Source organism: Gopherus evgoodei, chromosome 6 (genome assembly GCF_007399415.2).
Source record: "Gopherus evgoodei ecotype Sinaloan lineage chromosome 6, rGopEvg1_v1.p, whole genome shotgun sequence".
Classification (NCBI taxonomy): Eukaryota; Metazoa; Chordata; order Testudines; family Testudinidae; genus Gopherus; species Gopherus evgoodei.
In genome coordinates, this window is record NC_044327.1 from 46,234,641 (window position 1) to 46,261,448 (window position 26,808).

At 43.7% G+C, this 26,808-nt stretch overlaps 1 protein-coding gene across 7 annotated transcripts in view; it reads right to left on the reverse strand.

Moving 5' to 3' along the window:
• AGTPBP1 (ATP/GTP binding protein 1) overlaps positions 1–26,808 on the reverse strand; it is a 167,671-nt gene that overhangs the window by 44,949 nt on the left and 95,914 nt on the right. For all 7 annotated transcript variants that reach the window (XM_030567724.1, XM_030567725.1, XM_030567720.1 and 4 more), the window contains 9 exons: positions 20,428–20,544; positions 16,366–17,078; positions 11,152–11,235; positions 10,788–10,874; positions 10,553–10,701; positions 5,506–5,593; positions 4,605–4,749; positions 2,768–2,921; positions 1,780–1,960 (listed from right to left, as the gene is read on the reverse strand). In XM_030567724.1, coding sequence (XP_030423584.1) covers positions 1,780–1,960; positions 2,768–2,921; positions 4,605–4,749; positions 5,506–5,593; positions 10,553–10,701; positions 10,788–10,874; positions 11,152–11,235; positions 16,366–17,078; positions 20,428–20,544 — 1,718 coding nt within the window. The remainder of the gene's footprint in view (positions 1–1,779; positions 1,961–2,767; positions 2,922–4,604; positions 4,750–5,505; positions 5,594–10,552; positions 10,702–10,787; positions 10,875–11,151; positions 11,236–16,365; positions 17,079–20,427; positions 20,545–26,808) is intronic.

A 26,808-nucleotide genomic window follows, 5' to 3' on the forward strand; every position in this document is an offset into this window, starting at 1 on the left:
GGAAGATCAGTGTCTACAGCAAGCAATGTTTCAGAAAGACTTAAGCAGTACTGTAAGTTTAACAAGTTCATTTTAAGTAACAGACATTTTAAGTATTTTATTTTACATTTTTGGTTTTCAATCTGCAGAGACATATCCTTGGCATTCATGCATTAACATGAGTTTTTAAACCAGTGACTGTTTGCTGGGGTATCTGTAAGTATGGCTGGGAGCAGGGTGGAGGACAACTGAGCAGCTGTGAAGCCCAGAGGGGCTATTTATGTGCCACATATCAGCATCTTTAAGAAACTTTCTGAGCAAGTAGTCACACCTGCTGTCATGTTTACTAATTAAACAGAAGTTATAGATTTGACCTCAGAAAACTAATTCCAGCTAAATTCTTGGTAGCCAAATGTAGTAAGTTGAGCTTCTCCTAGAAGTCTTTATTAAAAGTGATATTGAAACATCTGTGACCATCCCTTTGGGGACGATACTAATAATAAAGAATGGTAGTGTGGAATCTTGTGATTAAGCCTTAGTGAATTAAATTGGGAATTGTTTTTCCCCTGCTTTAGTCCTTTTTTTGACAAGGTGTTTGAATACTGAATTGACTTTCATAATACCCTTCGATCTGAGACAGATTATAAACCATCATCTTTTCTTGCATTAGATGTAAGGATTATTAATTTTTGGATGAGAATGTGTTAAATTTGTTGGATTTTTACCTTTATTTTCAATTATTTGAAATATCTTTGTATAAAACTTATTTTAGTTATTAGGCTTAGTTAAGATATAAAATTGTGTCAATCTGGTGTTCTTTAAGCCAGAAATCTGAGGACTTTAAGACGCTGAGAATTTAGGGCAGATAAACAGCACATCTTATCTATTGCTCTACCAAGAGATATTTGTGAGGGGTACATGTGTATATGTAAAACTATGATAAAATATGTTCTGGAAAACCATACTGCAAAAGCAAGTTTTGTGAAGGTACTTATTTTTATAAGTGCAATTTACAAAAAACACTATCCTGAGAACACAATATTTTAAAAGTAAAATCAAAGAAAATCGACACAGAGACAGCATTACCTTCTTATATAGGAACACATTTACACTACTGATTCTTCACCAACAAAAAAGTACTAGAAGACAGCTTTGTGAGAAATCTGGATTCATTACAGTATATAAACCTTAACCTATGCTACATATTTGGCTCATACTTTAATTACTTCATTGCTAGCCCTCCATTCCAACAACTGTGCTGCAGTAGTGTTCTAACATTCCAATGAATTTGTGGCATACCTGGTACACATGACATCGATGGATGAGTCTATGGCCCCAGCACTATGTACGTTGCACTTCCTCTTCCACTCTCACTGGCATAAGCCTCCCTATTAAATTCCATGTTATTGCTTGTACCCAGGGCTGCGACTTCCAGCCCCAGTTAATTCTTAGAAAAAAGTGCCATCTCAAAACAGACAGCATATAAAAGACCCTACATTTAAAAGAAAGTTGTTCATAGTCTGGATCATGGAGGCTCTTAAAATTACTAGTACACATGTTTGACTGAAGAAAATCAGGAAAACATTTTGTCAGTAAGATTTGTTTATAGTAGTTTTGTTAGTTAGCAAACCACTGGAAAAGACTAAAAACCCAAATATGAAAAAAAATCGAGCCTGAATACTGACTGTGTGTTAATTCTGGAAAACTACGCATTTTTATTTTAAGACTTCGACATTGTTTTTATTACAAGATACATAAAGATCTTTAATTAATTGTACTTGTGAGCAGAGTTTAACTTACTTTCCATTGATGACACCATCTGGGTTGAGCATAGGGACAATTTTAAAAATATAGGATTCTCGTAAACTCTGGGCAGTGGGGTTATTACTCATAAGATATTCCAATGTTCCCTTCATAACCCAGCTTGCATTAGTCTCTCCAGGATGCACACGAGCAGATAAGAAAATGTAAGGACGATTCCCTAAAAGAAGCATTCACAAAAATTGCAAGATGTAAAACAAGTAAATTAAAACAACAGTTTGAAAACAATAAATAGCTCGAGTTGGTGGATGGTGATGTACAGTATTTTTCAAAGTGCATTCGCATGAATTCGGGATTCTTTATGACAGGATTTTATTATAAATATTGATTGTTACACAAGTGCCTCAATGGATTTTAAATTTAATGAAACATGAAAAAACTACATAAACATCATCTGTTAAAAGAACTGATGATTGGTAACTTATGTGATATAATTGAAATTCCCTTATGAAGAGAGGAGAGAAATTCAGAAAAAAAATGGGATGCTTTAGGGGCCATATGGTGGTACAATCAGCAGTCCTTATGTAATGTTTATGAAATGGGCTCCACGGAAAATACATTTTTGCGCTAAAAAAACCTGCTATAAGATCATGAAGAACACTAAAGAATGAGGAATTAGGGACTGTCTTGAAATAACATTAAAAAAGTTTAGCATAAGAATAAATCTTGCTTGGCAATTGACAGAGTACTTATTTTTTTTTAGAAAGAAAAATGTTTAAAAAACATGCCAGTCCAAAATTTATCTTTAATCAAACAAAACAACACCACCTGATGCTTGAATTGTTAAACACAAAAGCAAAATTATAAATGTGAGCAGACCAACAAGTGGTAATCTCATGAATATAACTGAGTTTTGCTATTTTACAGTAAAGACACACCAAGAATTGCAGACAAATGAAGCATTAACGTTTTTAGAAAGAGCTAATATTACATAATTTTAAGTGGACCAGAGAGAAGTTATACTTACTGAACTGACAGATATGTTCAAAGTAATTTGACTCTGGCATGGCTGTGATAGTGACTAAAGGGCAGCTGTTCCCAGACAGTGTCTCACACAGAGTATCTTGTCGAAAATAGATCTGCTGAGGGTTGTGCATGGATTCCAGTTTCTGAAGATGCATCTTCATCCCCAAAATGATGAAAAGGTACTTAAGTCCTTTGCAATTTTGTATATGATAAATAAAGATTTATTTAAGTATTTTATTTTTATTGTTCCAGGTATAGAAGATAATTCTCCCATCACTACTTTGGCCATGAAATACCTTTCAGGTTTCCACTACATCTATATCTGACTAATGTTTTCTTTTGTCTAGAGTTTGAGTCTTTTTAAATTGTTTTTTGGAGCACTGCTTCTATGAGCCACCCTTTGATTCTGTTTTTAACCACGATACTCCCTCAAGAAGCAGCCACTTGGTTTGTGAACGGTCCCAAATGATCAGCCTCATTCAATGTTGATCTATTCTATATTGTGGCAAATTGCCGACACTATTATGATGGGTCTCGCGCTCTCTTTTCTTTGGTTGGGGTTCAGGGCACCATTTCTTGCCCCTAAATTGGAATATTAATTGCCCCACTAGTGTCCTAGAGGAGGGGAGTGGAGAGGGACGGACCTGGGCCCGCCCTCTACTCCAGGTCTCAGGCCCAGGGGCCCTGAGGATAGTGGTGAATCATTTGAACTGATGGTTCCTTCCCCTGGGCTCCTTCTCCCTCCTGCCCTTCAGCTTGTGAGGGGCTTCCTGCCCTCCCTCTGCACAAGCCAGGTGCCCTTTACCTAGGGTCTAGGACTTCTTAGCCCACTGCAGCACTTCTCCAAACTGTCCTCTGCTTCAACACCAATCCTTTCTGCTCCTACTCCCACACTGTCTGATTGAAGCATGGGTTTTTATCATGTGACTGACTGCAGTTGCTCTAATTGGTGTCAGGTGCTCTAGTTAATCTATAGCAAACTTTCTTCCCCTTACAGGGGATACGGCTCCCTTCTAACCCTCTCCTGCTGTCCTCTGGCCATGCTGTATCACAATATGTTGAGTCCCAGATCTGCTTTTGTTAATATAACCAATGCAGCCCATTCTAGTTAAGCATCTCACTTTGCTTTACAAACATCAACAAAACATCACAATACCCGAATTTCACTCAATTCATTATCCTGAAAACGTTTCCTTTTTAATACTTTGTAATCTTAACCTTAGTAGTTGAGATACATCCATAATGAGCAAGGTACAAGTAGACAGATAAGATATAATAGACAGAACCTAGACTAAATTTGATACTATCTTAGCCATGTATGCCTCATCAAATTCCCACCAAAGTGCATAGAAAAACTCTCAATGGACTTCAATGGGAGATAGATCTAGATCATGGTAAACAATGTCATTCTAGGCAACTTTACAGAGGAGTTATATCCATCTGTCAAGTTATATCCATACTCTCCTGCTGTCAGTGTTTTCAATGCCTTTTGGGGGGAGGGAGGGGAGAGAAGGGAACATCTAAGTCAATTACTGATATAGCTGTAATTTCTATAATTATCAGACATTGTATAGAGGAAATGAAGAAATTTCAAATTTCTTGAAGTTTTTTGTTCTAAAGAACAAGAAAACTTATTACATATATTGCAACAGACTGATTCCTTTCTTACTTGAACTTTTGATGAAAGTGTTTTATTACTTTTCAACATATATGTTTTCATTTATGTACTGTTTTCGTATCTATGAACTAATATTTGGAAGCGATCAGCATTTTCTCATGGAAAGAGATACAGTTATATAAATGGACATCCAAGTAATCCAGTTTAAGGATTCTCTCACCCTTAAAGTCGAATACGTATATGGATAGTGGTAAGCAAAGTAGCAGACATCATCCTTATGTGGGAAGTTCACTGTGAATGTAATTGTGTAATAGGATTTTCCTTTCTGACCACCAGCAGCAATTGAACTTCTAGCAAAGTGATTCCTAAAAGTGAAGTGAAACCAACATAAAAGTGTTAGAGATGTGTAGATATTTTTACTACTACATCAGAGGTTATCATTTCTGAACATAATATGAAAACTCTCCTGGCTCCGAGAAGTGTGAGATCATATGATGGTTACAACACTTGCATGCTTCTGTGTACACTGCTGCTTTTACTGGTAGAAACAAACCAGAGCAGAAATGGTAGGAAATTATAATGGGATGAGGGTGGGAGTGGGAACCAAAACAGACAGCCATTGAACAGAAGGGATGACAAGTGGGAACCCTACAGCTCCTCCAATGACCGGGTCATTTGTAAACATAAGTCGTTTTCCTGTTTTACACTCTGAGGTCTCTCCAGTAAACAAGGGAGTAAATACCTAGAAAGAGGTTCCATCATGGGATCCCAAAAAGAAAGTCAACAATACCACATGTGAGGTATTAGAGGTATTAAGGTTAAATTCTTAATACAAATATGCTTAAATAAATATTTATATACACGAAGTTATTCAATTAATACAATTTTCCCAGAAACTTTTATCAATATAGCATTAACACAATACTTAATTTATTTTCTACATTCGTCAACATCTAAGAAACTTAAAAAAAAAAAGGCCAACCACACAATTGCTTTGCTATAGAAATATGAAATATTATCACATTTCATGGTTGTGCTTGTTCTAGTCATGTAAATTAGATTTTGTTCTAGTCTTCAACATAACAGATTTGCTTACCTCCATTTTTTGTTGGCATACTTACTTATAGTAACAAATATCTGTCCCAACACGAGTCCACCATGGCCTGGAATTTAATGCCTCCTGAACAGAATACATGAGGGGCTGCATACCTTTAAGAAAAATGCATTCGATTTTTATCTTAAGGTCACTGAATTCTGTTTGTACAGCTAACAAGCAATGGATCACATCTGAACACAGTCTCATGTAAGCATAATATTCATTTCACTTTTTACAGAAGTCTAACCTACAGAGTCCATTATAAAGCTTGAATGTCATACCATCTTCTAATTAACAGCCAAGAGATATATAAATTGAAAAATGACTCAAAATGAGCAATGCACAAATGAAACATGGGTTATAAAGACCAAAAGTAATTTAAAAACAATGCAGTGGCTCAAATGGACACTAAAACAGTAAAATCCTGGATTTAATCACATGTAACCAACTGTCACTATAAAATTTCATAGGAAGTCTCAGCCTTCTTGTATCTCAATCCACCCACCTGAAAAACTGGATAACCACAATACCAATGAAAAACAGATACTGTTTTATAAGCAGAGCTTTTCAGGTAAATAAGAAAAATGTTTCCTTTGCCACACAGTACTACATTCAGGCATGTGAGCAAACCTTCAGAACGTAGCAGCAGGGTCTAAACTAGGGTAAGGCAAACTAAGGCCCGCGGGCTGGATGCGGCCCATCAGGGCTTTCAGTTCAGCCAGTGGGATTGCCAGCCCCATGGTGCAGTCCGGCTAAGGCAGACTCCCTGCCTGCCCTGGCCCTGCGCTGCTCCCAGAGGCATCACATCCCTGTGGCCTCTGGGGGTAGGGGACAGAGGGCTTCGTACGCTCCTCTCACCTGCAGGCACAGCCCCTTGGAGCTCCCATTGGGCTGGGAATGGGGAACCATGGCAAATGGGAGCTTTGGGGGTGGTACCCCCAGGTGAGGGCAGCACGCATTTGGAGCTGCCTGTCCTGCCACTCGCAACACCCAGGAGCCACTGCCAGACATGCTGGCCACTTCCAGGAGTGGCACAGGCCCAGGGCAGCCAGGGAGCCTGCCTTAACCCCACTGCGTGCCATTGCTAGCCCAGAGCCATTCAAGGTAAGCAGTGTCAAGCCAGAGCCCGCACCCCAACCCCCTACCCTGCCGTACACTCCACACCGCCTTCTACACCCCAACACCCTGCCCTAAACCCCCTACTACACCCCAACCCCCTTCCCTGAGCCCTGTCCCGCACCCCTCCTGCACCCCAACCCCTTGCCCTGAGTTCCCTGCCACACCCCGCACCGCTCCTGCACCCCAACCTCCTGCCCTAAGCCCCTTCCTGCACCCCAACCCCCTTCCCTGAGCCCTGTCCTGCACCCCTCTTGCACCGAGCCCCCTCCTCCTGCACCCCAACCTTGCTCTGAGCCCCCTCCTGCACACTGCATTCCCTCCCAAACCCCAACCCTCTGCCCCAGCCCTACATTCATGGTCCTGCATTCAATTTCCCCACCCAGATGTGGCCCTTGAGTTAAAAAGTTTGCCCATTCCACTCTAAACAGAGCAATTAATATGCAACATGTTAGTGTGATTTCGAAATCAGTCCCATAGTATGCATTTCCTACCCCACTGAGCAGACAAGCCTGCAGTCAGTTTTGACTATCCAGCAACTTCATAAAAATCAAAATTTGCTAATGATAATTAGGAAGCAGATAATAGGACTTACTTTGTTTGAGTCCATTATTTATTAATAATAGTTCACTTGGCTCTAACAGAAATTTTACACATTTCATAGCAAGGTTTCAGCGAAAGGATGATGATTTTTGAGTTGCTAGAAGTAGTTTAGAAAAAAAGTCTGAGCAAGGCGTTTGTGTGGACAACACATTGCAAAGAACTGTTATATGTTACATATCTGGTCTTACCTCAAGTGATTTCTCCACACAGATTCCACTCTTGGTGACCACTAATTGCCTAGTTTTTTGGAAGTGAACTGTGATTGTAGGCTAGCCCTTCCCAAACTAGCATCGGACCTGGAAGCTTGTACCAAGGAACAGCGAGTGATAAATGTGTGGCTCAAGCTCCATGTTGCTGTTCTACCTATTTCTGATACTTGGAAGTGAACTAAGCAGGTCACCAAGGCCGTTTGAGCCCTAATAAGTCTAGAGGGATCTTTCATATCCAGATTGTAACAAGTCCTGATATAGACCAAGGCCCACTTAGTCTCTGGGATGATATGGGTTGTGTCTTAAAAAATTTCAAACACCATAAAGAACCTAAGTGTGTATCTGAATGCCCAGTTCTATCTAATGTGAAGTTTCATTTCACCTGGGGTAGAACGTGAGTTAGGAAAGAAAACCAGGAGGTGAACTGACAGATTGACAAGGAAGTCTGAAGCTGCCTTGCATAGAAAACTTAAGGTGAGGCCTGAAGGAGTCCTCGCCCTTGTGAAAGACCATATATGGGGGGCCTGCCTTGAGGGCCTGAGTTCCTCCTATCTGAAAGGCAAAACGCTACCAGAAAGGCAGTTTCCACTGATAAACAGAGCAGGTAGCGGTAGGTCCATAGGGAGACCCCATCAATATAATCAGTAGTGAAGTAGGATCTCAAGAAGTAGGGGTGTTTCCTGACTGGTGAGCATAAGGCCCCATGAGTCTAGAACTCAGGCCACCTAGCAGCAGCTGTCACAAGCTTGCACTCCACTTGCCCATGACTTGCTGTGGGCACAGACCATGGGAAGCCTCCAGCTGTCTGACAGGCTGCAGCTTCATGGCTCCTGATTGGCTCCCTGGCCTATATAAACTCAAGAGGTATTTTAGGAAATGTCCAGGCACCTGCCTCAGGTTTGACCCAGCTCTGACCCTTGGTCCTGACTGCCCTCCCTGTGGGATATGAAAAGACAATGTGGTCTTGTAAATAGGGAGGATTTGCAGAGATCACTGCCAGCTAAACCCTTATCAGGCTTAGAGACAGACCCAATTATGTCAGGGAAAGTAAACTGTCTAATATCACTGCAATTGGAGCTGCCACTGGACAAAGGTGTTGTTGAACTGCCTAAATAGAAACATTTCCTTCATTTGGTTTTTTATTTCAGCCTGGTTAAAGGTTTTCCACTGTGGAGCAAGATGTCTAGAACAGCAGCAGATCAGCTTCTTTCTGAAGACATTATCCAGGCAGCATTCAAGCTTTGCGGTACAAGGATGTCTGGTTTGGGTACAGGCTCTGGCCTCATTCTGAAAGTCCAGGTTGGGCAGAACCAGCAAGGTAAGGAGTTTCTCTAGGTCTGAGTACCAAAATAGGATAGCCCATGCTATCCTGTCTCCCCACAGTGGACAGTACCAGATGCTTCAGAAGGTGTAACACAGGTGGGGTGTCCTTCACAGTAGGGCTCATCCTAACCTGCATCAGAGATTGGCTCAAGCCTTCAAGCAGGTGGTTTAATATTCCTTCCAAAATTTTTGATAGGAAAATTCAAGAGGTTTTAAACATTCTATGGATAACAAGACTACTGAGAGTTATCGCTAAATTCTTGGCCTCAACAACTTCTTGTGACAATGAGTCCCCCATTTTAATTATGGGCTCTGCGAAAAAGTATTATCCTGCAATGACTAACTATTGAGTGGGCACCTGAATTTTTCTAGTGGGTTATAAGTCAAAATGGAGCCTTCTGTTTCTGCCTAGCTGCACAGCAGATTCAGAGAAACACTATTTAACTTTCAATTTGATTATCCAGAGAAATGGAGGATAGCTTGATACTTATTTGGACTCTTGGGCCTAAATGGCAGGGGTTCATGCTCTTCCCACTGACCTTTACATTCTGCTTTGATCCATGTCACAAGCAGGCTCTTTTGATATTCAGATCTTTTGAGTAACAGACTATCCCTGACATTCAGTATGAGAATGCCCACTAAGTCTCAAGCTTCCTCCACTAAAAAGAATCTGATGGGATTTTTGTGCTTCCTACAGGTTCAGGAAGTGAAAGCAAGATAGACAGAACATCTATCTAGGTCTGATCTTTCACTCAAGTACCGAAGGCATTGAACACAGCTGTCTGTGACCAACACTGCGGCATCACAAGAAACACAGCACCTGAAGTCTGCCTTAATAGTGCCACAGAGGTCTGCAGACCCAACTACTGGTACAGAAGCAGAACAAGGCTGAAAAACGTAAGAGCTGAAACACTAGTCCTGGATGCTCACAATGACACTGATGAAAAAACAAACTTTTAAAACAAACTTAAAAAAAAAAACTAACCAGGAGAATGCCCAAAAGGGTAAAAAAACAGAAAGAAAGACTGATGAAGGAAGTGTTCTAAAGCCACTGATCCTTTGGTGGATGGAAGAAAAGAACAGTAGTGGGGACAATGCTCTTTTTTTACACACTTGGACATCAGTATGTAGTTTGGAAGAGTGTCCACCCAACCTCAACAGACACTACTGGCTAGAAATTTCAGATATCACATATCAATGTATCAACATTTCCGAAGTGGGGATGTTACTATACAATTTTGAAAAGAGGAATTGAGTTGTTTCCACTTAAACCTATAGCTCATTCTGGTCTCCTATATGGACTTATTGATTATATTTAATTTCTCAGCAACATGACATTTTCCCTTACATGTAAATCCCCAAAATCCAGGAGACAAAAGTTGTTTGACAATGTTTGCACTTATTTTCATTTACTAAAACATGCAAAAACTTTCAGAGAGGTCTTAATGGCTCCCAGTTTTCATCCTCTTCACATCCATGTAGAACTCAGCTTGTCTTTTCCAGCACCTTCTGATAATAGCCTTACCACAATTTTAGTAGGAGCCTGGAACAGCATTCTTATATTTCAGCTTTACTCAAAAAATACTTCTTCCTTGGTTTTCCATTTGAAAAATAATTTTAAAGACAAACACATAGAGATTCTTTTAAACACTTATTTCACAGTTTTCTAATGACACAGTCACATGAAATACTAGGAGTTTGTTTTGTAATAAAGAAATGAATAATCTAGTGATCCCAGTGAGGGGAAGGTATCCTGTTCTGGCTAGTCCAGTAGGTCTCCCTACATGCTAATTTTCCATCCCTTTTGAAAAGAAGTCTTACCATAATTAAACTGACTGTTCGACTTTTCACAGTTGATGATGTTAAACCGGTAACCAATGCCTGGCCGCATTCCACTGACTTCAAAATAAAACCATTGGTGATAGTGATTGCTGTTTATATCTGAGTTCAGAATGAGATCATACTCGTTTCTGAAGATTAACAAAGAGAAATAAATCTTCTTAAAATAAGAAATGTGCAGTACATATGCAAAATAAGAAAATGAAAGATATCTTACTTTCTAATTTGAATAACTTTGCGCAGATTTCCAGACTCAAATTTGGAGTTGAACTTCAAAATCTCCCCCTCTTCTGGCACTGAATAACTTTAAAAGAAAGAGAAAAAAAAAAAGACCATTGTTAGTAAGTGAAATGGATCTTTGGAACTCCTTTGTTAATTCAGATTTTTGACTGGAAATCTATCTAGAATAATACATTCAGGATTACAGCAAAAAAGGTACAGTATTGCCCTGATTAGGACTACAGGCTTTACCACAGATTTCACATCTACGGTACTTTATCTCAAGTGAGAATAGTTTCCTTGAAGAAAACAAAAGTGGCAATCATCAAATTGAAGATTGTTTTACCACAAATATAGCCTACCTGGGATTATCAAGGTCATACATGACTCTGTCTATAATATCATTCTGATGAATCAATCTTTCAATATCTTGGGATATTTTTGTCCTGTAGTAAGAAGAGAGTCCTCACTTAAAATACATTCTACAATAGCAATTAGAAATGGTACATACCAAATTTGTTTGTCAACCAAAGCTATAACACAAACGTGCAGGCCCTGATTTTCAGTGAGGCTTCCATGTCATCCCCATGTGTGCACTTGTGGTATGTAAGCACCTGCATACACAGCTGACCAATTCTACAACTTGCATGTGCAGGGGTTGAATCTTCATGTACAAAACCCATTGGTGTTTAACTTATGAAAATTTTGTTTTTATAATTATAGCAGAAACTCAAAGTATGTGATGATCTATATTTGGTATTAGTGCTTAAATCTAGGTAACCTTTGAAAATGATTCACTTAGAGTAATTTATATAAGTCCTTCTGTAACTAAAATTATAATGGATTTTAGGAGCTACGCCAATGTTTCTCAAATGTGGCCATCGTGGCCGCATGCAGCCACCAGGGGCTTTTCCTGCGGCCATGACAGCCTGCTGGGCAAGGATCTGGGGAGGGGGGGGAAGGGAGGGGAAGAAGCATCGGCCCTCCCACTTCCTCCTTATTGCTCCTGGATGTGCCAGCCTGCACCGCCTTTGGAGAGAGGTGGAGCACAACGCTGCAGGAGCAAGGTGAGTTCTTGATCCACCTTGAGGGGAGGGGGTTTGCGGCCATAGGCTCCAACCGCAGGTCAGTGGGTACTGATACACACTCCCAGCTCCGGCCACACAGCCCTGGCCTCTAGCTGCCGGGCTTCAGCCTCCAGGACCTGTCTCCAGCTGTGTGGCAGGTGCTGGCACCCAATTCCAGCTATGCAGTGGCCCAGGCTCCAGCTGCACGGACCCTGCCCCAGCTGCATGGCAACAGGCACCAACCCACAGTTCTGTTCCCGGGCTCCAGCCATGTGGTGGCAGGAGCTAGCCCCAGGTGCCGATTCATGGCACTGACCCCTATCTCCGGCCGTGCAGCAGCGAGCACTGGCTCCTGGCTCAAGCCACACGGCCCCCAGCTCTGGTGCCCAGCTCCGGGCTCTGGATGTGTGGTGGCAGGTACTGGCCCTGGGCGCAGACCCACAACTCCAGCCACATGGCAGCTGGCTCCAGCCATGCGACAGTGGGACTCATCACTCCTGGCCCTGCTGCCTCCCACTGCTCTGCATCCATCCCACCATCGCTTCTGGCCCTTGCTGCCTCCCCTTTTGCCCCCAACCCCTTCAGGGAGAAAAGTGATATTAACTAACATGCAAGTATCACTTTTCACAGCAGACTTACTAGCTCTCTCTGAAAAGTGATACTTGATATTAACAAACATACAAGTATCTCTTTTCATAGCATCCCAGGTACCTACTAAGTGTGCTGTGATATTAACAAATATCACTCCCAAAGGGGAAGGCAGCATTATTTTTAATACCACCTCTGCCAAAAAAAAATATACATTTCAATGATTTGGATGTGTATTTGTGCATATTTAGTTGTTTTTCCTAAAGTTAATGAAGTATTTTAGGAAAAAGTGTCAGTTGGCCATCAGTGAGAGTTGGTGGCTGCACTCTGAGGCACCAAAAATTTGTTGAGAGAACCCCTGGGCTAGACTGTGGAGTAAGTGGATTAGTGCATTAGTCTTTCACCTCTGGAGACCTAGGTTCATCTACTATTTGGGTTGCAAAAGAGAATGAGTTTGGTGGTCTCAGACAAATGCCTGGTGGACATTTTATCTATATTACAAAAACACTGCATAACTGGCAGTATCTGTTCAAAGGAGGCCCTGGACTGGAAAAGCTAGAGTGTATATTGGCAGAGCTGTGTGGGAAAATTTGCACAGCAACTGCAATAAAACAGAAGGAAGCCAATCAACACTGTAGAGTACTGTGGTGCAGTCTGAAAGCGGGCTCAGGCTGGCAATTATCTGCAGTTAAAGTAAACGTTGCTGGGGAGAGGAAAGGGCATTTTCTGTTAACCTAGGACAGTCTAACCACAAGAGTAACCAATCTTAAAAGAAATCACAAGCCCAAGAAGTACCAAGAGCGCTTCTGCTGACAAAGTCGCATTCACACTGCCACTTGGCTGGCAAAACTTTTGTCTTTAATGGAGGGGCTTTTTTAAGTACCCATGAAACACAAAAGTTTTGTCAACAATGTTGCAGTGTAGACAAGCCCTTAGTCTGGTGCGAGTGTGTGAGAGAAGAGAAGGGAGAGGGAGAGAGACTCAAAGCACACAATCCCAGTGTAACCCCTTTGTACTGATTGGAGAGAATAGAGTTTTAGCCTACTCTGCTCTTGGAATTCCAGTCTTGGGTCCTGAACACAGACAGTGGCATGAGTTTCTTCCCCAAATTTCCAACTGTGTCACAAAGCCACTTCCTCTCCCCCAGCAGTCATATCTCCTATCCTACAGTAATGTCTTTATTACAAAACTCTGGAAACAGGTAGTTTCCCCTAGGGATTTACTTTATACTAGGAGTAAAATTTTCGGAAGTACTTAATTCACACAGAAAAATCAGTAGACTTAAGCTCCTAAGTCACTATGGCAGTTTTGTAAATTTTGCCCTAGCCTTTAACCATACTCATTTTCAATTTATTTTTGTAAAGCTTGAATTCCTGGAGAAACCAAGTTCATTTTTAATGTTTTCCTACAATAAATCCATCCCATTGCGTTAATGTGATCAACTGAGTTACCTGCACCCACTGAACTTTTAGGATGCTATGCCTTATAAAATGAAGGCAGTATGGTTTCTGAATGAAGTTCAGAAGGGTTCACATGAAATTCCAGTTGGTTCCACAGGACAAATATGAATGTACTTTAAGAACTTTCAGACTGTAAAAATACACCACCCACCCACCCCAATTCCAGTACCTTAAAGCAAAGGCATTTGATACGGTTCCACATGGGGAATTATTAATTAAACTGGAAAAGATGGGGATCAATATGAAAATTGAAAGGTGGATAAGGAACTAGTTAAAGGGGAGACTACAACAGGTCGTACTGAAAGGTGAACTGTCAGGCTGGAAGGAGGTTACTAGTGGAGTTCCTCAGGGATCAGTTTTGGGACCAATCTTATTTAATTTTTTATTACTGACCTTGGCACAAAAAGTGGGAATGTGCTAATAAAGTTTGCAGATGACACAAAGCTGGGAGGTATTGCTAACACAGAGAAGGACAGGGATATCATACGGGAAGATCTGGATGACCTTGTAAACTGGAGTAATAGTAATAGGATGAAATTTAATAGTGAAAAGTGCAAGGTCATGCATTTAAGGATTCATAACAAGAATTTTAGTGATAAACTGGGGACCCATCAGTTGGAAGTAACAGAGGAGGAAAAGGACCTCGGAGTATTGGTTGATCACCGAATGACTATGAGCCGTCCATGTTATATGGCTGTGAAAAAAGCTAATGCAGTTTTAGGATGCATCAGGCGAGGTATTTCCAGCAAAGATAAGGAGGTGTTAGTACCATTATATAACGCACTGGTGAGACCTCATCAGGAATACTGTGTGCAGTTCTGTTCTCCCATGTTTAAGAAGGATGAATTCAAACTGGAACAGGTTCAGGGCTACTAGGATGATCCAAGGAATGGAAAACATGTCTTATGAAAGGAGACTCAAAGAGCTTGGCTTGTTTAGCCTAACCAAAAGAAGGTTATGGGGAGGGATATGATTGCTCTTTATAAATATATCAGAGGGATTAATATTATGGAGGAAGAGGAATTATTTAAGTTTAGTACCAATGTGGACACAAGTACAAATGGATATAAACTGGACACTAGGAAGTTTAGACTTGAAATTAGATGAAGGTTTCTAACCATTAGAGAAGTGAAGTTCTGGAACAGCCTTCTAAGAGGAGTAGTGGGGGCAAAAGACATATATGGCTTTAAGACTAAGCTTGATAAGTTTATGGAGGGGATGGTATGATGGGATAGCCTAATTTTGGCAATTAATTTGGCAACTGATCTTTGATTATCAGCAGGTAAGTATATCCAGTGACTGTGATAGGATGTTAGATGGGTTGGGATCTGAGTTACTACAGAGAATTCTTTCCGAGTGCTGGCTGGTGAGTCTTGCCCACATGCTCAGGGTTTAACTGATCGCCATATTTGTGGTCGAGAAGGAATTTTCCTCCAGGGCAGATTGGCAGAGGCCCTGGAGGTTTTTCATCTTCTTCTGCAGCATGGGGCACGGGTCACTTGCTGGAGGATTCTCTGCAGCCTGAGGTCTTCAAACCACAATTTGAGGACTTCAATAACTCAGACATAGGTTAGGGGTTTGTTATAGAAATGGATGGGTGAGATTCTGTGGCCTGCATTGTGCAGGAAGTCAGACTAGATGATCATAATAATCCCTTCTGACCTTAAAGTCTACGAGTCTAAGTAAAACAAAGAAAATTCTCAGACTAAACTCAGGTTTACACACACCAGCCCTAGGCATAAATGCAAACATACATTCACCTGTTAAAAGGGAAAGTTATGCGTGAATTGGTTAAGGCACCAAGTACTGGAACAGAGATGCCAATTTTATCTTTAATGTAAAGATTTCTCTAAACATAAGATTACCCAGTAGTATTCTGAGATTATAAAATGCCTGAGGTACTGAAGGATCAGAGGAGTGTAAAAGGGGATGATGAAATTGACCATTCACATGTACACTGATTTATGTAATTGGCAGCTAAACTCTTCTTTCCTGCAGAAGGAAGAAGAAAGAAATTCACTGGTTTTTTCTGACAACCTCTATATTCTTCTGGCTGATAACACATTACTCATACCAAGCTGAAATCCACAAATGTTAATCTTTTATAATTCACTGCTTAATTTTAAAAAGTTAACGTTTACTGCTTGCACCTTCAGCTTATTTTCATATTAAGTTTTAAAGGCAGTATTTCTTATTTCAGAAAAAACTTTTTTTTGGTAGCTTAACATTCAGATAGCTTTAATTACAGAAAGTTACACCAAAAACTTCTTTCACAATAGAACTTCATTATGTTATTTACTAGTTTGTACCAGCTTGTCACTTGCTTTCAGAATAATTTTATTTGAAAATGTTTTAGAGACAAGACTACAAACAAAGATGATAATTTTATACATTAAACATGAATTTCTCGTTTGTACTATTCTTGCAACAATTGTTCTTTCAAAGAAATATGTTAACTCACCTCTGCACACCATAAGGTCTTTCTAAGATAGGCTCCTTAAATGGAGGTGGAACGTGACCAAAGTAATCTGGGTAAGCCACTTCTGAATATTCAGGGACAGACTTAGTGTTTTTCACAATCTCAATATAAAGATCAGGGTCATGGAGTGGCAAGATATCAGGCACCTCAAGAATCACTTGCTCCCCGGATGAATGTGAGCTGGAATCATCCTCTTCCTCAGGATCAACACCCGTGAAGCACAGCTTTCCCAGCTGGACAGATCGTCCCTCAAACAGAACACTTCCGCAAGATGAAACATGCTGGCAAGGTTTATTACAAGTGAGTGACGTAAGGCTAGTTTTGCTTTCTTTCTTCATTACGCACCCTGTTTTGTAATACTGTTCATTTTTTGAAGTATTCTGCAAAGTAATTCTGTCCAAGCCTTTCACTATTTCATAGCTTAGGCACTGGCATGATGAAAGCAGTTTCTTTTGATCACTTTGCTGCTGTAAGCTATTGTCTTTGTTGCGATCGTTCTTTGGCAGATCCAAAAACGCTGGCCTTTTATTAGACTCCTCTGCTTGCAAGTGATGGCTCTCTTTCACAGTAATTCCCATGACTGAGTGATTTGCTTCTACAGACTGCTCCTCTCCTGCTGTAGGAACAACAATAGGTCCACCTAGATTTGCATCAGATGCAAAAGGCTTTGGTTCCTTGAAGATTAAGTCATAGTCCTTTACAAAGAAAGAATGAACATGGTTAGGAAACAATTTTTCATATTTTAAAAGTTTGTTTGTATTCACTTATAAAAGGACACTTTTCTCTTCCATGGTTTTTAGTGGCAATAAAACAAGTATATTTTGGAATAAGGTATTCAGGATAAATATAATCCCAAAAAGTTTGCCTGTTAAGCTACAGAAACTTTGTAAAAGTTAACCTTTTCCAAATGAAAAATGCCACCACCTAAATAAGGCAATTCTTCAGTGACATCACAAAACTTCCAAGTAATTTTTTTTTAATTGCGCTATGAAATTAAAAAGGTGTGCAGCATTTAATCACATAGCATATATAATATTGCTGACATAAGGACTAGAAAGGTTCATTAACATCTTTGTCCTCTCATTAAAACAAACACTTTCCATTTGATCAATTTTTACCCATTTGCTTTCCAGTTTTTCCAATATTCAGATATTAAACAAGAAATAAAATGCATTTCCCTCAAGTTTTGACTGTTTCCTAGTCCCTTCCCTCACGCAGATTTAGAAGTGTCCTGCTGTATGAAGTCTAAAGGATAATAATAGTTAGCTCTTATATGATGCTTTTCATCTTTAGATCACCAAATGCTTTACAAAAGGTGGGTACTCATCATTATCCCTATTTTAAAGCTGGGGACAGTGAGGCAAAGAGATCAAGTAATTTGCCCAAGGTCACAGAGCAAGCCAACAGCGGAGCCAAGAAGACTATAGGTCTCCTGTCTATCAAGCCAACGGTCAGTCAGAGTCCCTAGGGAAACTATTTGCACACCTTCCTCAAAACCCAAAGAAGTACTTTTGCCATAAGAAGTCAGACAAAAAGTAGCTATGAGAACTCTTACTGCAGAAAGGTATTTACTGTTTCAAACATAAGTCTTTCATATCATCAGATATGTGCATGTAAACAGTGGGAAAGTGCTGTGCTATTCATAGCTTCCAAAGCCTGAAGGGAGCACTGTGACCATCAAGTACGACCTCCTATATAACACAGGCCATAGAACTTCAAACAGGACTTGTTTTGGGGAACTGGAGCATATTCTTGTAGAAAAAAAAAATCTAATCTTGATTTAGAAGAAGTTGCCAATGACAGAGAATCTACAACAACTCTTGGTTAATTGTTCCAAATGATTAATTGGTACAGTTACTGGTAAACACGTACACCCTATTTCCAGTCTGAAATTGTTTAGCTTCAATTTCCAACCATGGGATCCTGTTATTCCTTTGTCTGCTAGACTGAAGATCCCATTATCAAGTATTTGTCTGCTATGTAGGTGCTGATAGGCTGGTCAAGTCATCCCTTAACTTCTCTCTGTTAAACTGAATAGATTGAGCTTCTTGAATCTATCACTAGATAGAGCTATCACATTTTCGATTTCCTTCATCATTCTCGTAGCTCTTCTCTGAACCCTCTCCAATTTATCAACATTCTTCTTGAATTGTGAGCACCTGAACTGGACATAGTAGGCTAGCAGTGGTTGCACCAGTGCTATATTAATAAGGTAATATAACCTCTCCACTCCTACTATTCATGCACCTAAGGATCACACTAGCCCTTTGGGCCACAGCACTGCTCTGGGAGCTCACATTCAGCTGATTATCACTATGACTCCAAATTTTTTGCAGAGTGAGTGATTCCCAGCTTACTGTTTCCCATCCTGTAAGTAAGGCCTATATTCTTTGTTCCTTACATTTGGCCATATTAAAACTCATATTGTTTGCTTCCATGCAGCTTGCCAAACAATACAGATTGCTTTGTACCTGTGACCTGTCCTCTTCAATATTTATCACACCCCCAATTTGTGTGTTATCTGCAAACTTTCAGTGTTGATTTTATATTTTCAACAGAACTTTATACCAGTTTAGAAATATCAAAGTTACTATTTTATTTTTTAAAACACAGTAAATATTTTTTCTGATTAGTTACAGCAAGATAGACACTGATTTATAATCTTAAAACAAAACTCTTATATTGCTAGTGTTACTAGGTAAGCTGAAAAAAACGATCATTAGTAACTAACTCAGTAACATAATTAAAATGCAGGCATATGGTTAAAAATGACTTAAAATGGTATTCTGGAGTTGACAAACCATTGTTTCAGTTACTCCATATCAACTTTGATTAGTTTACAAATAAAAATTTGTTGCTGATTATACAAATAGCTGATACTACAATAAATAAAAAAGTTGTTGCGCATCACAAAATTACACACAAATTAGATGCTTGACATACTGTTCTATCTGAAAAGTGATCATACAAAAAAAAAACAAAAAAAAGGGACACCCTCTTATGTAACAGATCTTCTGTTATTTCAGAGTCCTCTTTACAATTGTGCCAAAACCAGTTTTTACTGTTTTCTCTTATTAGCACAGCTACCATAGCAAGGAGACAGTGACCTGTATCCTATTCGTTCATGTGTATCTAAAGGATTGTTTACTAATATTTCAAATTAGTTACATCTGTGCAAAACTATTGGAGGTGATGGGTTTACAGAGGTGATGTGAAAGGGGACACAAAAGACAATTTTGAAACTAGAGAGTTAAATATGGCATCCAGTTTGGCCTACAGATTTTTTTTTTAATATTATTATATGTGGTGTTGAACAAGAGAGGGGGGAAACTCAACCTGTGCTCCAAGTCAAGTTGATTTCAAAGGGCAAGAAGTAAGAAAATTACATTTTTATTTGTAAATCAAGTAAGTTTGTTCTAGAAGTTATTGAGACAAACATGGAATCCCATACCACCATTTTTACACTTATGCTTCAGAAGAGATCTACAGTTTACAAACATGGTAAAGTCAGTTTCATTTAATGTCATGAACACACACTAATACTACCTGCTAAATCAATTGATTACTTGGAGCCTACAGTTAAAAGGGGGGTCTGTGCTTGCCCTTTTAGCACAGCAATCATCATCTTAGCACTAAAAGCCAGTATTCATTGTCATTTAAAAGAATTAAAATGTAATCTATGGTAAAATACAGTATTCATTACTGGTTTCACATGCTCATAGCATTCCATTTGTGGACTCCACCCCCCCCCACCCCCCACTTTTCTCCCCTATCTCCAATCCAAGTGTGACCAAGACACCATGAGCCTTTCTTTAAATTACAAATGCAGACATGGGGTAGTTAGGCTTGCTAAAAAAAATATTCCCACAGAATAACTTTAAACAGCTGAATTTAGCTGTTTGGCACATAAGCAAGACATACACCACTGATGACTATGATCAAGTTTGAAAAGGAGAGGTTGGAAGTTAACAGAGTTATGAACAGTTAAAAACAGAGCATTCAAGATACGCAGAACAACAATTCATTAAATCTAACATGCTTTACCTTAAAGTTATCTGAAAGTTCTGGGAAAAATTGTTCATACATTTTTAGTTCTTCTGTGGGTCGTCCCAACTCTTGCCTATGTTTCAGTTTATTAATATCAGTCTCTATATCATCATTCTGCAAGAGCAACAGAAAAAGTTAACTACACAAGTCTTATAAATGAACTTCTCAGCTAAATTACAAAAGAGAGCTTCAATCTAAAAACAGTTATATATTAAGCACTAATACTTTACATAAACCAGACACTAGCATACCAATCTGATTAGTCTGCAGAAAACCTTGGACATACCACCACATGTATGTCACAAATTTTCCTGCCTGTATGCAAATGTATTATGCACAGATCTCATAAAACATCTGCGTGTAATATATTTCTCAGGTGAAATCATCCACGATGAGTAAAAGTTATGTGGGCTAAAGACTGGGATAGAGATTGTGATAGAGGAACTAATGAGTTGATTGCAGATGAGATATAAAATCATTTAACTGCTTACTCTCTTGCTTTAACAAAAAATAGTTACTTTTTAGTAACTGTTGTTCTTTGAGATGTGTTGTTCATGTCCATTCAAAGTAGGTGTGTGCGCGCCACGTGCACGCTAGCCGGAAGATTTTCCCCTAGCAGCGTCCGTAGGGTCGGCTCAGGCGCCCCCTGGAGTGGCGCCACCACGGCACCCTATAAAGAGTCCCGCCGACCCTCCATCCCCTCAGTTCCTTCTTGCCGGCACTCCAACAGAGGGGCAGGAGGGTGGGTGTTGGAATGGACATGAACACCACATCTCGAAGAACAGTTACTAAAAAGGTGGGTAACTGTTTTTTCTTCTTCGAGTGGTTGTTCATGTCCATTCAAAGTAGGTGACTCACAAGCCTAACCTTAGGAGGTGGGGTCGGAGACCACTGCTGACTGGAGTACTGCGCGACCGAAGGCTGCATCATCCCTAGCCTGGTGCGTGATGGCATAGTGAGATGAGAACGTGTCGATGGAGGACCACGTGGCCACTCTACAAATCTCCTGAGTCGGAACCTGAGCCAGAAATGCCGCCGAGGAGGCCTGCGCCCTCGTGGAGTGGGCCGTGACCGGAGGAAAAGGGGTCTTCACTACACGGTAGCATTTCCGGATGCAGGTCGCGATCCATGAAGAGATTTGCTGAGAGGAGACTGGGAGCCCCTTCATCCTTTCTGCCACTGTGACGAAGAGCTGGGTTGAGCGTTTGAACGGCTTGGTACGCTCTAGGTAAAAAGCCAAAGCCTTGCGGACATCCAGGGAGTGTTGCCTCCGCTCTTCGCTGGAGGCTTGTGGTTTCGGGTAAAACACCGGGAGAAAGATATCTTGGCCCATGTGGAACCATGAAACGACCTTGGGTAGGAAAACTGGATGAGGTCTAAGTTGGACCTTTCTTTGTAGAAGACTGTGTACGGGGGCTCAGATGTTAACGCTTGAAGTTCTGACACCCGTCGGGCTGAGGTGATGGCCACCAGGAAGGCAGTCTTGTATGACAGGTACAGCAGGGAGCACGAGGCCAGAGGCTCAAAGGGAGGCCCCGAGCGGACAAAGGCGACCAGATTCAGGTCCCAAGCAGGGGTCAGCTGACGCATATGCGGGAAGAGCCTGTCCATACCCTTGAGGAAACGCCCAACCAGTGGGTTCACAAACACAGAGGTACCCCCTTCTCCCAGATGAAAGGCGGATATGGCCACCAAGTGAACGTGAATGGAGGAAAGGGAGAGGCCCAGTCATCTTAGGTGAAGCAAATAGTCAAGGACAATGGAAATTGGAACCCTCAGGGGGCTGTGACCCCTCTGACTTGACCAGATGGAGAAGCGCTTCTATTTGGCCAGGTAGGTGGCCCCACTTGACGGTTTCCTGCTGCCCAGCAGCACCTGCCTGACCTGCTGGGAACACTGCAATTCCACCGGGTTCAGCCATGGAGCATCCAGGCTGTGAGGTGAAGGAACTTGAGGTTCGGATGGCGGAGGGAGCCCTGATCCTGCGTGATCAGGTCTGGGAGCAGGGGCAGCGTCAGGGGCGCCTGAACAGACATGTGCAGGAATGATGCGTACCAATGCTGGCGCGGCCACACTGGAGCTATCAGGATTACCCTGGCGCGATCCCTGTGAATCTTTAAAAGCACCCTGTGTATCAGGGGGATCGGAGGGAAGGCATATAGCAGGCCGTCCTCCCATGGCTGAAGGAAGGCAGCCGACAGAGACCCGCGACTGTGGCCCAGAAGGGAGCAAAACCGTCAGCACTTCCTGTTTTCCCTTGGGGCAAATAGGTCTAACCGGGGAAAGCCCCAGAGCTGGAAAATTGAGCGCACCATGTCCCATCGGAGGGAGCACTCATGACCCTGGAACGAACGACTGAGGGTGTCCGCCAACCCGTTCTGCTCCCCCGGAAGATAGAACGCCGTCAGGTGGGTGGCATTGTGGACGCAGAAATCCCACAGTGCGAGGGCTTCCCTGCAGAGGGGAGAGGTGCGTGCATCCCCCTGTTTGTTGATATAAAAGACTGCTGCCGTGTTGTCCGAAAGGACTGAAACACACCGGCTGGCTAGGTGGGACCGGAGGTCAAACACGCCAGGTGGACCGCTCTCAGCTCCCTGACACTGATATGCAACTCAAGGTCCTCCGGTGACCACAAGCCCTGCATCCTGAGGCATCCCAGGTGCGCCCCCAACCTCGATCCGAGGCGTCCGTCACCAAGGAGAGGGAGGGCTGTGGGGCAGCAAAGGAAACACTCATGCAGACTTCCCGCGGGTTGAGCCACCACTGAAGTGAGCGCAGCACCAAGCGGGGAATGGACAACACTGAGTCCAGGGGGTCCCTGACCGGGTGATAAACTGTCGCCAACCAGGACTGCAGCGGGTGAAGCCGGAGTCTGGCTAGGACCACCACATAAGTGCATGCTGCCACGTGGCCCAGCAGCCAGAGGCAAACTCGCACCATGGTGAACGGGGCGCGGTGCAGTTCGAGGATGAGCTCGGAAATTGCACCTAATCTGGACTCTGGCAGATACGCTTTGGTGTGTGTGGAGTCCAGAACTGTTCCTATGAACTCTATGTGTTGCGTCGGAGACGGAGTGAATTTGGCCTCATTCAAGAGGAGGCCCAGATCGAGAAAGGGCCACCTGATGAACAACACCTGGGTATCTACCTCCTCCTTGGAGCGGCCCTTTATGAGCCAGTCATCCAGGTAGGGGAATACCTGGATGCCACGCCTGCGCAGAAAGGCAGCCACGACTGCCATGCACTTCGTGAAGACCCGGGGAGCAGCTGACAGGCCAAACGGGAGCATCGTGAACTGCAGATGAACTCCAGACACAACGAACCTGAGATATCGGAGATGCTGTGGAATTATGGCGATGTGGAAATAGGCGTCCTTTAAGTCAAGGGTGGCATACCAATCTCCTGGATCCAGGGAGAGGATAATCGAGGACAGGGAGACCATGCGGAACTTGAGTTTTTTTTATAAACTTGTTCAGCCGCTGCAAGTCTAGGATGGGTCTCAAGCTCCCTTTTGCCTTCGGTATGAGGAAGTACCTTTGCCCCTGAGCTCCCGCGGGACTTCCTCCACCACCCCTGCCTCCGTGAGGGACTTCACTTCTTGAACCAGAAGTTGCTCGTGAGAAGGGTCACTGAAGAGGGACGGGGAGGGGGGTTGGTGGGGCGGGAGAGAGGAAAAACTGGATAGAATATCCCCTCTCTACCGTGCGAAGCACCCATTTGTCTGACATAAGTCTGGACCAGGCATGGTGGAAGTGGGACAGACGTGACCCAAAGGTAGGGGTGGGAGGATCCAGAGTCTTGATTCGTAGGTCGTCCTTGACCGTACCATCAAATAAGCCCAGATGGTGGTCTCGATTGGTTAGACGGCTGGCCGGAGGGGTGGCGTTGATGACGCCTCCTGCCATTTCTACCCTGCCTGCGCCCTAGTTCCTGCCAAGCCTGTGGCTGGTATGGGCGAGGAGCTGCCTGCGGCCTAAATTGTCTGAGTTGGGTCGCGGGGGTATGCAAGCCCAGCGAGTGCAGCGTGGCCCTAGGGTCCTTTAAACTATGGAGACATTTGTCCATTTTCTCTGAAAACAACATCTGCCCTTCGAAGGGGAGGTCTTGAAACGTCTGCTGGACCTCATAGGGCAGGCCTGAGACCTGGAGCCAGGCGCCCCGCCGCATGACCAAGCCCTTGGCCAGGGTGCACGAGGCTGAGTCCGCCGCATCTAAGGCGGCCCGAAGGAAGGCTCGAGAGATCAGTCTGCCCTCCTTCACTAGGGCCAAAAATTCTGATCTCGAGTCCTGAGGAAGGAGCTCCGCGAACTTCGACATGACCGAACACATGTTGTGGCCATATCAGCATACTATTGCCTGTTGATTGGCAAAGAGGAGTTGGAGTCCCCTCGTGGAGTACATCTTCCTGCCAAAGAGCTCAAGTCTTTTTGCGTCTCTGCTCTTTGGCGTTGATCCCTGGAACCCTTGACCCTCCCGCTGGCTAGCCGCATCTACTACCAGCGAGTCCGGGGGAGGGTGCGTGTACAGGTGTTCGTGCCCTTTAGAGGGGATGAAGTAGTGGTGCTCCATTCTCTTGGCAGTAGGGGCGAATGAGGCTGGTGTCTGCCATAGGGTGCGGGACATATCCGTTATCGTCTTTATCAGCGGGAGGGCCACCCTGGATGGCCCTGAGGGGGCCAGGATGTCCACTACAGGTTCCGCGTCCACCTCGATCTCCTCCGCTTGGATTGCGAGGCTTTGAGATGCTTGCCAAAGCAATTGCTGGAGAATTCAAGAGTCCGAGGGCTGGAGCCTCGTCCGGGGAGGACAACGAAGAGATTATATGGAGTGGCCCTTCCTCCGGTGCATGCGGCCCTTCGGGGTCCTGCAGCACACGGTATTGAGATTGCGGTGCCAGTTCCGAGTCCAAATGCGGCACCGCGGCCGGTACCGGGGTCGCCAGCGAGCGACTTGGCGTATTATGCAGTGCCGGCAGAGCCCGAACTAAAGCCGCTGCCGGTGCCTCTGCCCAGTTAGGGGGTGCTGAACTTGATGAAGGCACACCCCTGCCCGGCGACGGTGCCAGTGGGGGAGGCAGCTGTGCCGGGGCCACCGATGTCAAGGACACCGAAGCCGATCGTGACCAACAGCCAAACGCCTGGCCTACCGACTGATGGTAGGCCCAGGGCGTCCAAAACAGCCACTGCGAGGGTAGCTGCCATTGTTGCTGCCACTGCGGGTAACCTTGATGGCTCACCCCAGACATCGATCTCCTGCTCCGCGACCTGCTGGAGCGATAGGAGTACACCTCTGAGTCTGAGGTCTCTGAGCATGAAGACCTGGGGGGAGCAGCACCCAGCGCCGAAGGTGAGCGGTGCCAAGGCGACGGGGAGCCTCTCCTCTGGTCCGGTGCTGCCTTTGCAGCTCGGCGCGGGGAGGGAGGCAATAGCATGGCCGGCTTGCCTCTAGATTGTACTGGTGGGCGGACCACAGTAGGCAACTCCCTACGATGCGGGGAGGTCGGTGCCGGTAGACCCATCAGGTCTGATGCTGCCTCCAAAGCCTCTGGCATCAACGGGGGGTGTATGTCTCTGCTGAGGTCCGGAGAATTGGGCTGGTCCGGACTCGACCGCCCTCTCTGCGGTGTGGGAGTTGACGGAACCACGGGGGGCTGTAGCCCAGCCTGTCCACTTAGCCCCACTGGCAGAGTCGGCCTCGGGTCCTGGTGGGGAGACCGATCTCTCACCGGCTTCTTTTTCTTGGCAGGCACCGGCGCCGCACTGAGACCGACTTCCTATGACCCGACTCCACCTAGTGCCGGGTCTTGGATGACTTGGGCTGGGCCCTAAGTCCTGATGCCGGTGCCGGGGCACTCCGCACCGAGGACGACGTGCTGGGGCCCGCCTCGGTCGGCTCCAGGTCCAAGGGTGGTCACAGAGCCACCTCCATCAGAAGGACTCTATGTCTTTGAGCCCTGTCCTTAAGAGCTCGTGGGCGGAAGTCTCTACAGATAGAGCACCTGTCCTTTTGGTGGCTCTCCGAGGCACCTCAAGCACGCAGAGTGCGGGTCACTCTTAGGCATGAATTTTCCGCAGTCCTCGGAGAGTTTGAACCTGGGGGACCCGGGCATGCCCCAGTGGGCGACGAAGGCTGCGGGGGGGGACCCCAACTACAAAAACTATATACAAAGAGCTATCCAACTAACTATAATATAACTGAATACATGAACTAAAAACGGTATGGATAGGACACTACCAGATTGCTATGCAAGAGAAGTTCCAGCTAGCCGTCACCGGGGTGGAGGGTGGAGGGTCGGCGGGCCCCTTTATAGGGTGCCATGGTGGCGCCACTCCGGGGGGTGCCTGAGCCGACCCTACGGACGCTGCTCGGGGAAAATCTT